This window comes from Aegilops tauschii, chromosome 6 (genome assembly GCF_002575655.3).
Source record: "Aegilops tauschii subsp. strangulata cultivar AL8/78 chromosome 6, Aet v6.0, whole genome shotgun sequence".
Classification (NCBI taxonomy): Eukaryota; Viridiplantae; Streptophyta; class Magnoliopsida; order Poales; family Poaceae; genus Aegilops; species Aegilops tauschii.
The window spans coordinates 447,200,432-447,213,382 of NC_053040.3; the positions used below are offsets into that span (position 1 = coordinate 447,200,432).

Sequence of the window (12,951 nt, forward strand, 5' to 3'; positions counted from 1 at the left end):
AACAAGTTTGTTTCACCATATAAACACGGAAATAATAAATCCCGATGTTCGGATTTTAAGCACGGCAACCTTCTCACTAAATATTTACTTCTCGACTTTTTTTCTCTTCTAAAGTTATCGTTATTTCTGTAGCTCTATTTGGATCCAAATGCTGTTTTTTATCGATGGTTGTTCAATAGTGAGATTCTTCTATTCCATTAAATTGACCTTGGGATCCACAAGCTCACGGATCTATTATATATTCTTACATCCCAGAGCATCTCCAGCCGTTGGCCCCCAGGGGGCGCCTAAAATCGCCGCCTGGGGGCGAGTCGGCGCAAAAAAAACGGCCTGGGGGCGAGTTGGTCCCCAGTCGCCGGCCCCATGGCCGCCCCCAGACGCGTCTAATTTTTAAATAAAAAAAACGTTCGGCGAAGTTCGGCTAAACACGTCTAAATTTCGGCAAACTATGGCATATATTAGACATGTTCGCGGCTTATACATAGCAAATATATCTAAAAAGAACTCGCTGAACGCGGGGTAGTCGCCGTCGTCGCCGCCATCCTCGCCGCTGTCGGCGTCGTCGGCCTTCTCCTCCTTGACGCGGCCGTCCCTGGTGGACCCCTGCCCGGCATCGCCATGGCGGACTGGTGGCGGCGGCGGCGCGTCGTCGTCGTCGCTGTCGTAGAGGACGACGACTCCTCCTTCGTCGCGGCCCCGGCGGCGCTGCTCGAATCACCGCAGGGCGGCGCACTGGCGCTCCCTCTCCATCTTCAGGAAGTCCTTGCGCGCCAATTTAAGGGCCGCCTCATCGTCGAGCTCCACATCGCCGTGTTCCGTCTTCACGGCGGGGAGACCCGGCTCCGTTTTCACCGGCGCGAGCCCTGGCTCCGTATTTGGCTTGACGAAGCACGGAGGAGCCGACGAGGAGGCGCGCCGGGCACCCTCATTGATGACGATGCCGGCGCTGCGAGTGCGCCGGCCGAGCGGCGTCCCTGCCGCGGGCTCGGCCTTGACGCCGAGCAGCGCCGGAGAGCCGGAGGAGTGGGAAGAAGACCGTGAGGAGGAGTGCGAGGAGGAATACGAGGAGGAGCCGAACCTCCTAGGCATCCATTGCCCAGCGCGTCAGCGGTGGGCCGGGGCTGCCGCCGGGGGAGGGTATGCCAGCGGCGGGTTGTTGCCGCCCTCAAGGTGCGTCAGCACGCCCTTAAGCGTGCGGCCGGGGACGCCCCACCACACGCGGCGCCCCTCCCTGTTCTTCATGCCGCCCACCACCGGCGCCCCGTTGGTGGACGCCAGCCTCTACTCCCGACGGCGCTCGAAGTACGCCGCCCACGCTGCGTGGTTGTCGGCGGCGTACTGGGGGAGGGCGAGCTACTCGTCGGTGAGGGAGGCGCGCACGACCTCTACCTCGGCGGCAAAGTAGGAGGCGCGCACCACGGCGTCGGGCAATGGGGGAACGGGCACTCCCCCGTCGCTAAGCCTCCACCCCGTCGGCCCGGCGCGCATGTCCGGCGGCGCCGGGATGTTGGCCTCGAACAGGAGCCACGACTCGGCGGCCGAAGCCGTTGGCCGCCGCCTCATCACCGAGGAAATGTTCGGCCATCGGGGTTGTCGGAGTGAGGGAGGGCTCGGAGGCGGCGCACGGGAGAGGGAGAGGGAGGGCTCGGCGGCGGCGAACGGGAGAGGGAGAACTCGGCGGCTAGGGCTGGTGTGGCCAGAGGCGAGCGAGGCCACCGGCTTATATAGCCGCGCCCGTGTGTACGCTTGCGGGAGGGGAGGCGTCGCCGCGCCGCCCCGTGACGCGCCGCCCGTGAGGAATCAATGGCAAAGCTGACCGGCGGCGGCAGCGCGGCAGCCTTGGCATTGATTCCCGCGGGAACCGAGGCGATGAGGGTGACGAAGCGCCCGTCTCGCTGACTCGGCGGGCCCGCGGCTGCTTCATGCCAAAACAACTTGCCCCAGCGCCCCCCAGCGCGCCGGGTTCGGCCTGGGTCCGCTGGCGCTGATTTCGGCCCAGGCCGGCAAAAATCGGGCTCCTGGGGGCGCGACTGGGCCGTTTTTTCGGCGCCGGCGCGAAAAAATCGCCTGGGGAGGCCTTTCTGGGGCGCGGCTGGAGATGCTCTCATACACAAGATTGATTTGATATAGGCATTTTTAAAGTGGACTTAAGATTTGTCTAAGGCTTCTAAAGTCGACCTTAGCAAGTTTTATATACATTAAAAAGAAGTGGGCCTTAAGCTAAACAAATGGTAAAAGAACGAGTCCATAGCACATAGCAAACAATTGCTTCCCGCTCCTCTACATGTGAATACCGAATCGGCATCTTGCCACCTGATACGCGACTCCAACTGCCTCCCGGATCGCTCAAAGTCACAGGAGAAGAGGCCGCCGCCGCTCCTAAAGGCCTTCACCACCGCTACTCCCTCCCTCCCGCCGTCGAAGGAGGCTGCCGGGCTAAGCTCCACGGCGGACGGCGGAGGCGAGGACGTGTGTTGCCTCACCTTGGCGCCTCCAACTCGTACCTCAGATCCAACGTCCCGCAGCTGTCATCTGCTCTCTAGCCAGCGTGTGCTGACCCTTCGATGGCTACTCAAACTCGTTGTTGCCAATGCAGAGGCCGAATGCGTGTTCATTGTGTTTTTATCCACTCAATACTTCATTTTTAGTCAATAAAATTCACTCTTTATCAAAGAAGAAGAAGAATACATCTAAATACATGTTTCACCAAAATCTACCTTTTGAAGAAGGTGTTAGAGTCATGTCGATCGTGCAAATAAATGTAAGACTTTTGTGTGTTCTTGAAAAAGGAATCATGTCGGCCGTGCTATAGAAATGACTTCAACAAGACGGATGGAGCTCGATTAACTCTGTTGCGGAGACTATGATAATGATGTGTCTTTTACATACTCTTCGTTCGCTTGATGCATACTTTAACCACGAACAAGACACTATGGAGGCAAGCCACATAAATCTGTCGCGGTTACATTGTTACCCATAGTACTTCTGGAGTTGTAGTGCTTCCACCATTCAGCAACATCTTTCATAAGAAGAAAAAGATACACCTTGTGTGAGTATTTAATTAAATAAACAATGGTATATACAGAAATTAACCAGAATATAATGTGTGCTTGCGTACCTTATAAGCTTCACTGATGAAGACACTAGGCCATCCAGCATACGGCAGATAGCTGTTAGCATTGGACAAAACACAAAAATTAACAATGAAAAAGCATTAATCAATTGAAACGGTAAAAGCTATATATAAAGCCATATTAATACACGTCCAAATTCGATAGTAGACGCATGATAAGAAATAACAACCCGCCATGTACCCTGCAACCCGTCCAATAATGTCATGCGGTTGAAGCCAAAGCTGCCCGCTCGCATAGAGAAATCGGTCATGCACTGAATTGTTGTCTCCTTTGGTGAGTATTCAGATTTCTCCAATATCTCGATGCTCGTAAACCTAGAGAAAATAATTTGAGAAGATTATTTTCAAGGCAAACAAAATACAACATATGAACTTTTAATGATTTGATTGGTGTGTAGCAAGAGATACTAGAGGCCGGGCTTGCTGCTACCTTGATCACACGATGGACAATTGGATGTTCAAAACCATCAACTTTGAAAAGAACAACCTCTCCTTCGCGGAAAGGTTGATTGCTCATGTTGTGCACAAACACCATATCGCCCTGCAAAACAAGCACATGTTCCATGCGTGCATCTATCAATATGTCGGTCGGAATCAAAGGGGGAACAAACTGAAGCTCATATTTAAACTAAATATATTGTATCGCGTACCTTTTTAATTGCAGGCTCCATACTTTCCGACAAAACCGCCATCGCCGGTGACTTGACACCCGTCACTAGCATCATTCCCTCGGGCACCAGCACCAGCAACGCAACGACCATAACTGCATTCAGAATTTAAGTAAAAGTTCTCCGGAAAAAAAACTTATAGAAGCATTATCAACGCTGAAGAACACTGAAGAAAGACAGAGGCCTATATATGTACTTACCGAGGAAGGTGATGGATTGGGTGAGCACATGCCGGATCTTCATAGCCTCCTCTCGGCTGGACGACGGTGAAAACACAAACTGGTTTTCTGATATATGTTTCCAGCTGCGAACGTCTGGCCTTGCTTTGCAGGTAGGTAGGTAGGCTATGAATATATAGGCAAAGCTGCAGAGTACTCGACGAGTACTCACTCGATACGAATCGGTGACGGACACCATCGATCACCACGCGTGCGGGATTCGGTTTCCGTGTCCGACTCCGACCATGCAGTGGAATCATATGCTGTGTCCGTACGTACGTACGGTTTGCAACTGATACATCTCTTCGGTTTATCAATTAATTAACGGAATCAATAACTTCTGAACGTCCAACTTTTACGCTCTCGTCCCGAACGACCTTTTGATCATAGGATGTCAGCACTGATCATAAAGCATGTTAAAGCAGAGGTCCACGGCCACGTCAGCTAGTGAAATCGTTCGGTAAAAGTGATCCTCATCCTGAACGATGCTTCCTCCCCGCCACACGCTCTATTCATCCTTATCCTTTCATCCCACACACACTGACCCAGCCACCGCAGATGGTGAGCGGAGCCGTGTAGGCCGACCGCCGCAGCTGGCTGTGATACTCGCCGGCGCCGAGCACCAGGCCGGCGTGCTCCGGGTCCGAGCCGAGCGTCTCCATCTGCTGTCATGGGCGGAGGCCGAGGGGCGAGTGACGCGGCGGTCGCCGAGGCCGCCGCCATCTGCGCGCTAATCGCCGTCGCCGAGCTGACCGTCCCCGACGCCATCGGAGTCCGCCATCGCTCCGAGCTGCGTCTCCTCCGCCGCGCACCTTCGCACCCGTCGTGACGGCGCGGCTGGAGGCGACGGCGGCGTCCAGCACCTTGGCGCCCTCCTCCTCATGAGCGACGGAACCCTCCTCGTCGTCTCCTCCGGCTTATCGGACGCCGGGGAATTTGTCTGTTGCGCGGCCGCCCGGAGGCGAGGGCGCCATCCTGCACCGCGACACCCTCCGCCGTCATGTCTCTCCTAGCACGGTGACTAGGCGATGCCCATGGGCGACGGGACCCTCCTGCTCGTCTTCTACGGGCGCTGCGGTTGCCGGGAATTCTAGACCGGCGGCCATCATGCGCTATTTTTTGCTATCGCTGCTATGTGTCGCTACTGTCAGGTAGTGAGACGCCTGCAGGTATTGAGGTGTCTTCCTGTTCTCCTTCTTCTCTTCATTTTTTTTTTTGTGAAAGAGGCTATGTTAGGTGCAAATGATGGCAATTTTTAGTTGATGCTCATATTCATTTATAGTCTATTTTAGGTGCAGATGACGACAGAGCTATTTAGGTGCAGAAGATGGCAAATTTGAGTAGAACTTGACATTTTTTGTGCAGAACATAGCAAATTATCGAACAACTTTTAGTAGATTTTCCATTCCTACTATTTAGTGTACTTAGATTCTTGACTCACTTGAGTTGATGTTGACTAGAACATCGCAATTCTGTTAAAAATATCATAGGTGGCAAATTGAGTACAATGTGACATTTATTTTCATTCTTTACAATGGATCATGGCAATCCACACACCATGGCAATTTTTTCTCTTTTTTTGCCATGGCAAATTTGACACTATTATTGACATGGCATTTTCACTTTTAATGACATGGCAAATTTTAATTTATTTTGCCATGGTCCATGTGATATATTTGCCATGTCAATATAGTTAAGTTTGCCATGGCAAGTTCCACGTGTTTTTTGCCATGGCAAATTAAGATGTGTTATTACGGGGTGTTTTACCGTTAAAAACAAACAATTTTTTTTGGAAGTTTCTAAAACATGGCAATCTTGCCATCCTTAAAATAGTTTGCCACCATTTTCTTCAAATGTATGCTAGATTTTATTTCTCTAAACGACAAACTTATTATATGGACCATGGCAAGTTTAATATAGCCTGATGCATGAAATGAATCTGTAGATGCACTCGTGCTAGCTGCCATTGGAACATGGCAAATTTGTAGATAATGTCGAAGATGGAAAATTTGAGTAGAATATGACATTTTTTGTGTGCACAACATGGCAAATTATCAAACAAGTTTTAGTAGATTTCCCATTCCTACTATTTAGTGTACTTAGATTCCTGACTCACTTGAGTTCATGCTGAGTAGAACATGACAATTTTTTTCAAAATGTCATAGGTGGCAAACTGACTAGAACGTGACATTTGTTTTCATTCTCTACCATGGCAAATTTATTTTGATGGATCATGGCAACTTTTTTACTCCATTTTTTTGCCATGGCAAATTTAATTCCATTTATGCCATGGAAAAATTCTTTAATTAACATGCTCACAAACATGCAAACTTGCCATGGCAAAGTTGTAGGTGTTCAAAACCATGGCAAACTTTGCCATGACAACTTAAGGTGTTAAAATACATGCCATGATCTTGTAGATGTTCAAAAATTTAGGAAACTTGCCATGGCATTTTAAAATGTTCAAAAACATGGCAACCTTTACTATGTGCAAAAACATAGTAAGTTCTTTTAATTAACTTTGTTCAAAAACATGACAAACTTCTTTAAATAACTTGTTGAAAAACATGCAAACTTGCCATGGCAACTAAAGATGTTCAAAACAATGGCAACATTATAGATGTTTAAAAACATTTGCAAACTTGCCATGGCAATGTAAGATGTCAAAAACATTTGCAAACTTGCCATGGCGAAGTTAATATGTGCAAAAACATGGCAACATTTTTTTTAATTAAGTTTGTACAAACACATGGCAAACTTCTTTCACTAAGATGTTCAAAAAATATAGCAAACTTGCCATGGCAACAAAAGATGTTCAAAAACATGGTAACCTAAGATGTACAAAAACTTGGCAAACTTGCCACGGCAACTTCTTCCTTTTTTGTGAACTTCGTAGTGTTGGCAACTTCTTTATTGTAAAGATGCAGATTTGCTATGACTTCTTCCTTTTTACGCCATTTATGAAAACATAAAGTTGAACATGGCAATTTCTTTAATAGAATGGCAAAAGACCATGGAAATTTTGCCGTGCAGAAGTCTAGTAGTTCATTAGTTTACAGAAAAACTGTTGCTAAAAAAAGTACAGAAAAACTGGGCGTTTTTACTAGTCATAACTTAACATGGGCCTTTATTCACAGAAAAAAAAGGCCTATAGGGCCCGGTGGATGGGGCGTTCGCGCTGGTTCGTTCTTCTCCCGAACGAAATCGTCGTTCGGTCGATGCTCCTGCCCTCCCGAACGAGTCGTTCGGGCCGGGGTGTCTACAGCCCGAACGTCTGGTACTTATCGGTGTCCTTAATTAATTAAGGGAAAAGCTTACCTTTAGCCGGCCGATCGCGTGGGCGTGTCCGCCAGCTCTGTGTCCGTCAGATCTTTTGTTGATCAGATGGACGAGACCATCCCGTGTCCATGTGTTTTTGCAACTCAGCCTTTGTTTCAAAAAGAGAGTTTTGAAACTGCATGGCTTTTTTCAACCGCGGTGACTCGTGCGGCTGGTAGGATGATGGCGGCGAGGAATCTCGCCGGATCCGACGAGGATGGCACGCGGGCAGGAGGCAGGGACGTCCGGGAGCCGTGTGGGCGGAGACTCATGCGGCTAGGAGCGCGGCGATAGCGAGGATTCCAGCCAAATCTCGTCGTATCCGACGAGGATGACCCACGGGCATGAGGTATGGACGCCTAGGAGCGGTGGGAGCTCGTGTCGGGCGAGGTCTTGCGGGGTTGACGGCGAGCTTCACAGCAAGGACCCGTGATGACACCGGCGAACGGCGCTCCTGCGGCGTGAGATACAGAGAGATGAAGAAAACGGAAGGAAGAGGAGGATGGTGGCGAGGTGACTTTGGTCGGAGATCCGGTGCTCACCGGCGGCGGCGCGAAGGCGGGTACGGGCGGCGCCGATCCTCCCTCACCACCATCCGGCGAAGCTCGCGGTGAACGACGTTTTCGGGGAGCATGTTTCTGAATAAAGCTCTTGTTGCAATAGTCAGCTTGTTTGTGAAACAAAGCTCTTGTTGCAAAGAGGAAGCATATGTAGAAATCTTTAAAATTCTGTAACAAGACCTTTGTTGCAAAAATTCTGAAGCAAGTTCTCTGTTGCAGAAAATAAAAAGAACACAAACACTGGCGACCTTTAAAATTTCTGCAACAAGATCTCTGTTGCAAAAATATTCTGCAATAAAATATCTGTTGCGAAAAATAAAAAATACAGGCTCGGATGATTGCAACAAGCAGACTGTTACAGAAACACCGTTCTTGTTGTAAAGGGTGGCTGCTTAAGTTACGTTGGTAGATCGGACGGTCATTAATGTGTCGATCCAATGGTCAAAAATAAAAAATACAGGCTCGGATGATTGCAACAAGCAGACTGTTACAGAAACACCGTTCTTGTTGCAAAGGGTGGCTGCTTAAGTTACGTTGGTAGATCGGACGGTCATTAATGTGTCGATCCAATGGTCAGCAAGGTGACGGATCCTCTTTGAATCTCCGCCGGCGGACGCGTAGCGTCGCCCTATTTTTTTGGTAAATCTTTAATTTTTTTAGGAGGTAAATCTTTATTACTATGCCACGTACTACATGTGTTAGCCTTATTTGTGAGCAATCTTGACGTAATAATTAGCCGATTGCAACTATCCTAACACGACTCGTGAGTCCTTGCTTCCTGCAGGGCTGCTTCCCCAACGCACGCGCGCGCGGCGGAATGCACACCCATGGATGCATACACGCAGACGCAGGCTAGACTCACGGCGTGATTCCGCCGATCCTAGCGCACTCCTGGGAGACGACGGCGGTGGTGGAGGGGCTACGCTCAAGCACGACCTCGTAGCCGTCGGCCCAGCTCTCCATCCCGGGCGCCATGACCTGCCAGAAGAGGCCCCCGGCGCACGGCCCGCCCCCCTTCACCGACGCGTAGATGGCGTCGTACACCATGCGGAAGTAGTCGTCGCGCTGCGCCACCGCGTTGCCGCTGGACTTCCATCCGAACTCCGCCACGAGCAGCGGCTTCCGCAGCGCCGACGCCGCGTCCTCGGTATGCGACGCCATCCATTTCTTCATGAACTCCACCTGCTGCTCGCTTGTCGACCCCGGCACCCTGACACACACATGCCACACGCACACGGTCAGCACAAATCCATCGATCGGGAGAAATTAATGGGAAAAATTCGTGCGTCGTTTCTATGTGGTTACCACTGGTCGGGGTAGGAGTGGATGGTGGCGAAGTCGACGGTGGGGATGCGGTTGTTTCCGATGAAGTCGGTGCCCGCGCTGTAATTCCCACCGGGGTTGAACCGCTTGCGCTCCGGCGCGGAGTCCCCGTAGAACCCCTCGAGGCCGATCTCCACCATGTGCTTACCGTCGACGGACTTGACGTAGGAGGACATGAGCGCCACCCAGGCCTGCATGGTCTTCCCGGAGAGGTTGCTGGGGACGCGGGGCTCGTTCATCAGCTCCCATGCAAAGATGGTGGGCTCGTCCTTGTACGCAACTCCGGTGAAGTTGTTGACTCTCGTGAGGACCCTCTGTTCCACACACGTACAGACGAGTTAACGACACGAAGCATATACGGTGCATATCAAGAAAAAAGGTATACAGTGCGTATATATGTCCCGCAAAAAAAAGGTATACGGTACACAAGATGCCAACGATGATCGAGCTTAACGTGACGGCAGTGGAACATGCAGTGCACGCGATTAGTTTATTCGAGGGGAGTGCACGCGATTAGTCATGCACGTGTACGTGCGAGGACGGGACGGGACTGACCTTGATGTGGTTCATGTAGAAGCGCTGGGTGTGGCGGTCCGTGAAGAAGTCGTCTTCGGAGCCCAGGTTGTGGCCCTGGTCTTTGGCCCACTGCACGTATTGTTTCTTCCCGCCAAAGTCACCCCAGTTGTTCGCCAGGCTCAGGATCAAGTAGAGACCTCGCTTCTTCGCTTCGCCGATCACGAAGTCGAGTCCCTGAATTAATATATCGAGACAAAAATATATAAAGGGTTGATCAAAACATGTATGCTCTTTTTTCTTCTATATGTGTGTATGTTACTAATGTTCATCATGAATTGGTGCAGTTTTAGGAAACTTTTACAGCCCACATTTAGTGCTAGTGTCATTAAAATTGATTCATCTTTATATGTTAGGAAACTTGTTACCCCACCCCGCACAAAAAAGAGCAAACTTTTACCCCATTAATTGGTGGTATATACAATGGAAACTTTTTAATGGAAATTAATCGTGAGACGAAAAAATAATTAGCGGTACTAGTTAATTACATGTGATTATTCCTTCCCAGAAAAAGAACATGTGGTTATTTTTATATTTTAAAATGACGTGGTTAATTTTTTGACAACATGTGGTTATTAGCTAAGAAGATATACTAGCGTATCCGTCTATCTAACCATACTACTATAACTTTACTGCGACGGAAACGGTCTCGCATTAGTACGACAAACCCATAAAATTCAAGTAACGTATAGCTATCTTTGGCGTGTAATTAATATTTTCCAAATATTTACCCCAAAAAGAAAAGGATGTTCCAAAGATTTACTCTAGCGCCCAACTTCTCCGTTCAACGTACCAGGAACACGTCCTCGCTGTAGACGCCGGGGGTGATCTGCATCGGCCGGTTGCTGCCGCCGTCGTTGAAGGCCCACGTCCTGATGACCGTCGCGCCGAGGCGGGACGCCTGGTCCAGCGTGGCGAGCACCTTGCTCCGGTCGCCGGGGTTGGACGCCATGTACATGAGCCAGTACGCGTTGAAGCCGTTCGGGTAGAACGGCCGGCCGCCCACCGTGAACCGCGCCCCGTCCGCCCTCGCGAACCCGCGGACCTTGGCCTCTACTCCCCCGTTGCTGGGAGCCGGTGCCGCGGCGCTTGGTGCGGCGGCGTGGTGGACGCTCGGCCTGCGCGCCCCGGCCGCGAGGGCCAGGACGGCCAGGCACGATACGACCATCAGCCGCCGGGCGTTGCTGGTGCCCATGCCTATGTATGGATGTATGTATGTATGTGTGTATGTATGTATGCGAAACTAGAGCTGCTGTGGCCACGTCGTGCAGGTGATCAGCTGTAGGGTGCAATATATCTTCGCTGCGAATGTACGCTGTGCATGGAGACGAGTGCTAGCTCGCGTTATATAGGCGAGGGCGCCCGCATGGCGACACGAAACGGGCAGGGCGCGGGCCAGGCAATCGACCGGCATGGTGTGACGTGCCGACGCTTTCGTTGCGTTTGCGTTGCGTTGCGTACGGGCTCTAGGCCGACCGGGGCATGGTGATCCTCGGATACGATCGTCTCGATGAACAAGCTTACTTTGGCAGGTGGCATGCGTGGCATGAAATGATTGCAGGCTTTCCTTAGCATATATAGCATGAAATAATTGCCATTACTCTGGCTTTGGCATATGGCATGAGATAATGGTAAGCTTAACTTTGGCATATGCCATGCATGGCATGGGATAATTGTGTAGATCAGGATGTGCATGAGAAACGACCAACATGGGCGTTACGCGGATGTTTGAAGAGGCCGTTACGTACGCCGGAGGTCAGACGAGAAGTACGAACGTACGTTCCATACCTCCGTTATCCCATGCGCGATCGCTGGCCACAGGGGAAGCATGTACGTGTATAAAGGAGGGCGGTTATCTGGTATCATCCTACAACTCGGGGTTGCGTTGCGTGCGCTCACCGGGCTGCAGATGCAGGCACAGGCACAGGACGCGTTGCTAGGTTAGGGGTTGACAAGGTGTCTATCCCACGCGCGCGCCACCATATATGCGTACAAGGATCAAAATGGAGCGGAATCTTGACGGAAGCTGAAATAGAAACTTACAAAAAGGAGGAAATAGAAAGTTCCTAATGGGAATGGAAATGAAAACGGAACGTGTTCTCAGGTAGACAAAATGAAATTCCGCATCCACACATGTCCGGGAGTTTTCACTCTCTCTTTTCTTTTTGTCTTCATAGGGCAATCTAGTTTTTTTTTAAATATCTAACATATTACGTACAAAAGTTCATTAGAAGTACAAAGCATATTAAACATAATAAAAATTACATCATGGTCTCTAAACCAAACGACCACTATCGCCGCCAAACGAGCCGTCGATGCAATGTTATCCCCTGCCCTACTGAAACCGGCTTGAACTTGTCGATGGCAACCGAAAAGTCTTTGTGCGCATGTTCATAAGGACCAGCGCCTTGGAGCTGCAGTCATCGCTGTTGAACCGTTGAATAAATTTAAAGCAATTGACACCAAATCTCGCTGTTACGCGCGCACGACGAGAGGCACTAACCTCGTCAAGACAGCAGGAATCTATGTCGAAGTTTTGTCGACTAAGTCCAGATGGACGAACGCAAAGAGGATCGGAGTTAAGAAGACAAAGTCAAAGAAGAGGCGCCGCCATTCACCCAAACGTTGCACCAGAAGTTCAATCGCTACACTTTTGGCTCGACTCAATTGTACCACTAAAAAAACTTAATCCTTCCATCATCCGTGTTCGTTGTCATCCCATTCTTCCCAAACAACATACCTTATTGTGTTGCAAAAATTGGAAGCCTATGCACAATAATAGTCATACCAGCAATTAATTGTTTGATTTAATTGTGATTTTATTTATGCTTCGAGAGGTATCTTTATACCACCGCATGCTTATAGGGATCAAAACGGAGTGGAAATCTCCCATTATGTTGAGGCAAAAAATGAAAATGTGAACGTAAACTTGTAAACTTATAAAATAGATTAGAGAATAAAAATTTTCTCATGAAAATAGAAAGTGCTACGGGTTATAATGCATATACAAATTGATCAAACAAATGGTTAAGGTCGTCTCCAAGCTTAAAGCTTATTTCTCCCTCATATGTTTGGACTTGTTCAGACATCAAAAGAGCGCTCAGTAGGCTCCCTAAAATTCAATCGTCTGGACAGTCCGGGCTCTCCCATATCCAGAC

General features: G+C 49.7%; 1 protein-coding gene, 1 long non-coding RNA gene and 1 pseudogene across 2 annotated transcripts; 1 reads left to right on the forward strand and 2 right to left on the reverse strand.

Moving 5' to 3' along the window:
- Positions 1–2,930: 2,930 nt before the first annotated feature.
- Positions 2,931–4,044, reverse strand: LOC141026284 (uncharacterized; annotated as a pseudogene).
- A 339-nt stretch (positions 4,045–4,383) lies between these two features.
- Positions 4,384–9,191, forward strand: LOC141026285 (uncharacterized). The gene is made up of 2 exons (XR_012188122.1): positions 4,384–5,188; positions 8,682–9,191. It is a non-coding gene; the product is annotated as an uncharacterized lncRNA (long non-coding RNA).
- LOC109744190 (putative mannan endo-1,4-beta-mannosidase 9) lies at positions 8,756–11,083 on the reverse strand. Its single transcript, XM_020303285.4, has 4 exons — positions 10,587–11,083; positions 9,776–9,970; positions 9,203–9,534; positions 8,756–9,107 (listed from the first exon to the last, which is right to left on the reverse strand). The coding sequence occupies exons 1-4, from the start codon at positions 10,986–10,988 to the stop codon at positions 8,756–8,758; spliced, it is 1,281 nt and encodes a 426-aa protein (XP_020158874.1). The 5' UTR covers positions 10,989–11,083.
- Between the last annotated feature and the right edge of the window lie 1,868 nt (positions 11,084–12,951).

What these genes read in the sequence shown, in the direction of transcription:
- LOC109744190 (XM_020303285.4), bottom strand. Translation starts at nt 10,988, where the DNA reads ATGGGCACCAGCAACGCCCGGCGGCTGATGGTCGTATCGTGCCTGGCC. An exon ending in TCTACATGAACCACATCAAG is followed by an intron (nt 9,535 to 9,775) that starts GTCAGTCCCGTC and finishes TGTGTGGAACAG; the next exon opens with AGGGTCCTCACGAGAGTCAA. An exon ending in CACTCCTACCCCGACCAGTG is followed by an intron (nt 9,108 to 9,202) that starts GTAACCACATAG and finishes TGTGTGTGTCAG; the next exon opens with GGTGCCGGGGTCGACAAGCG.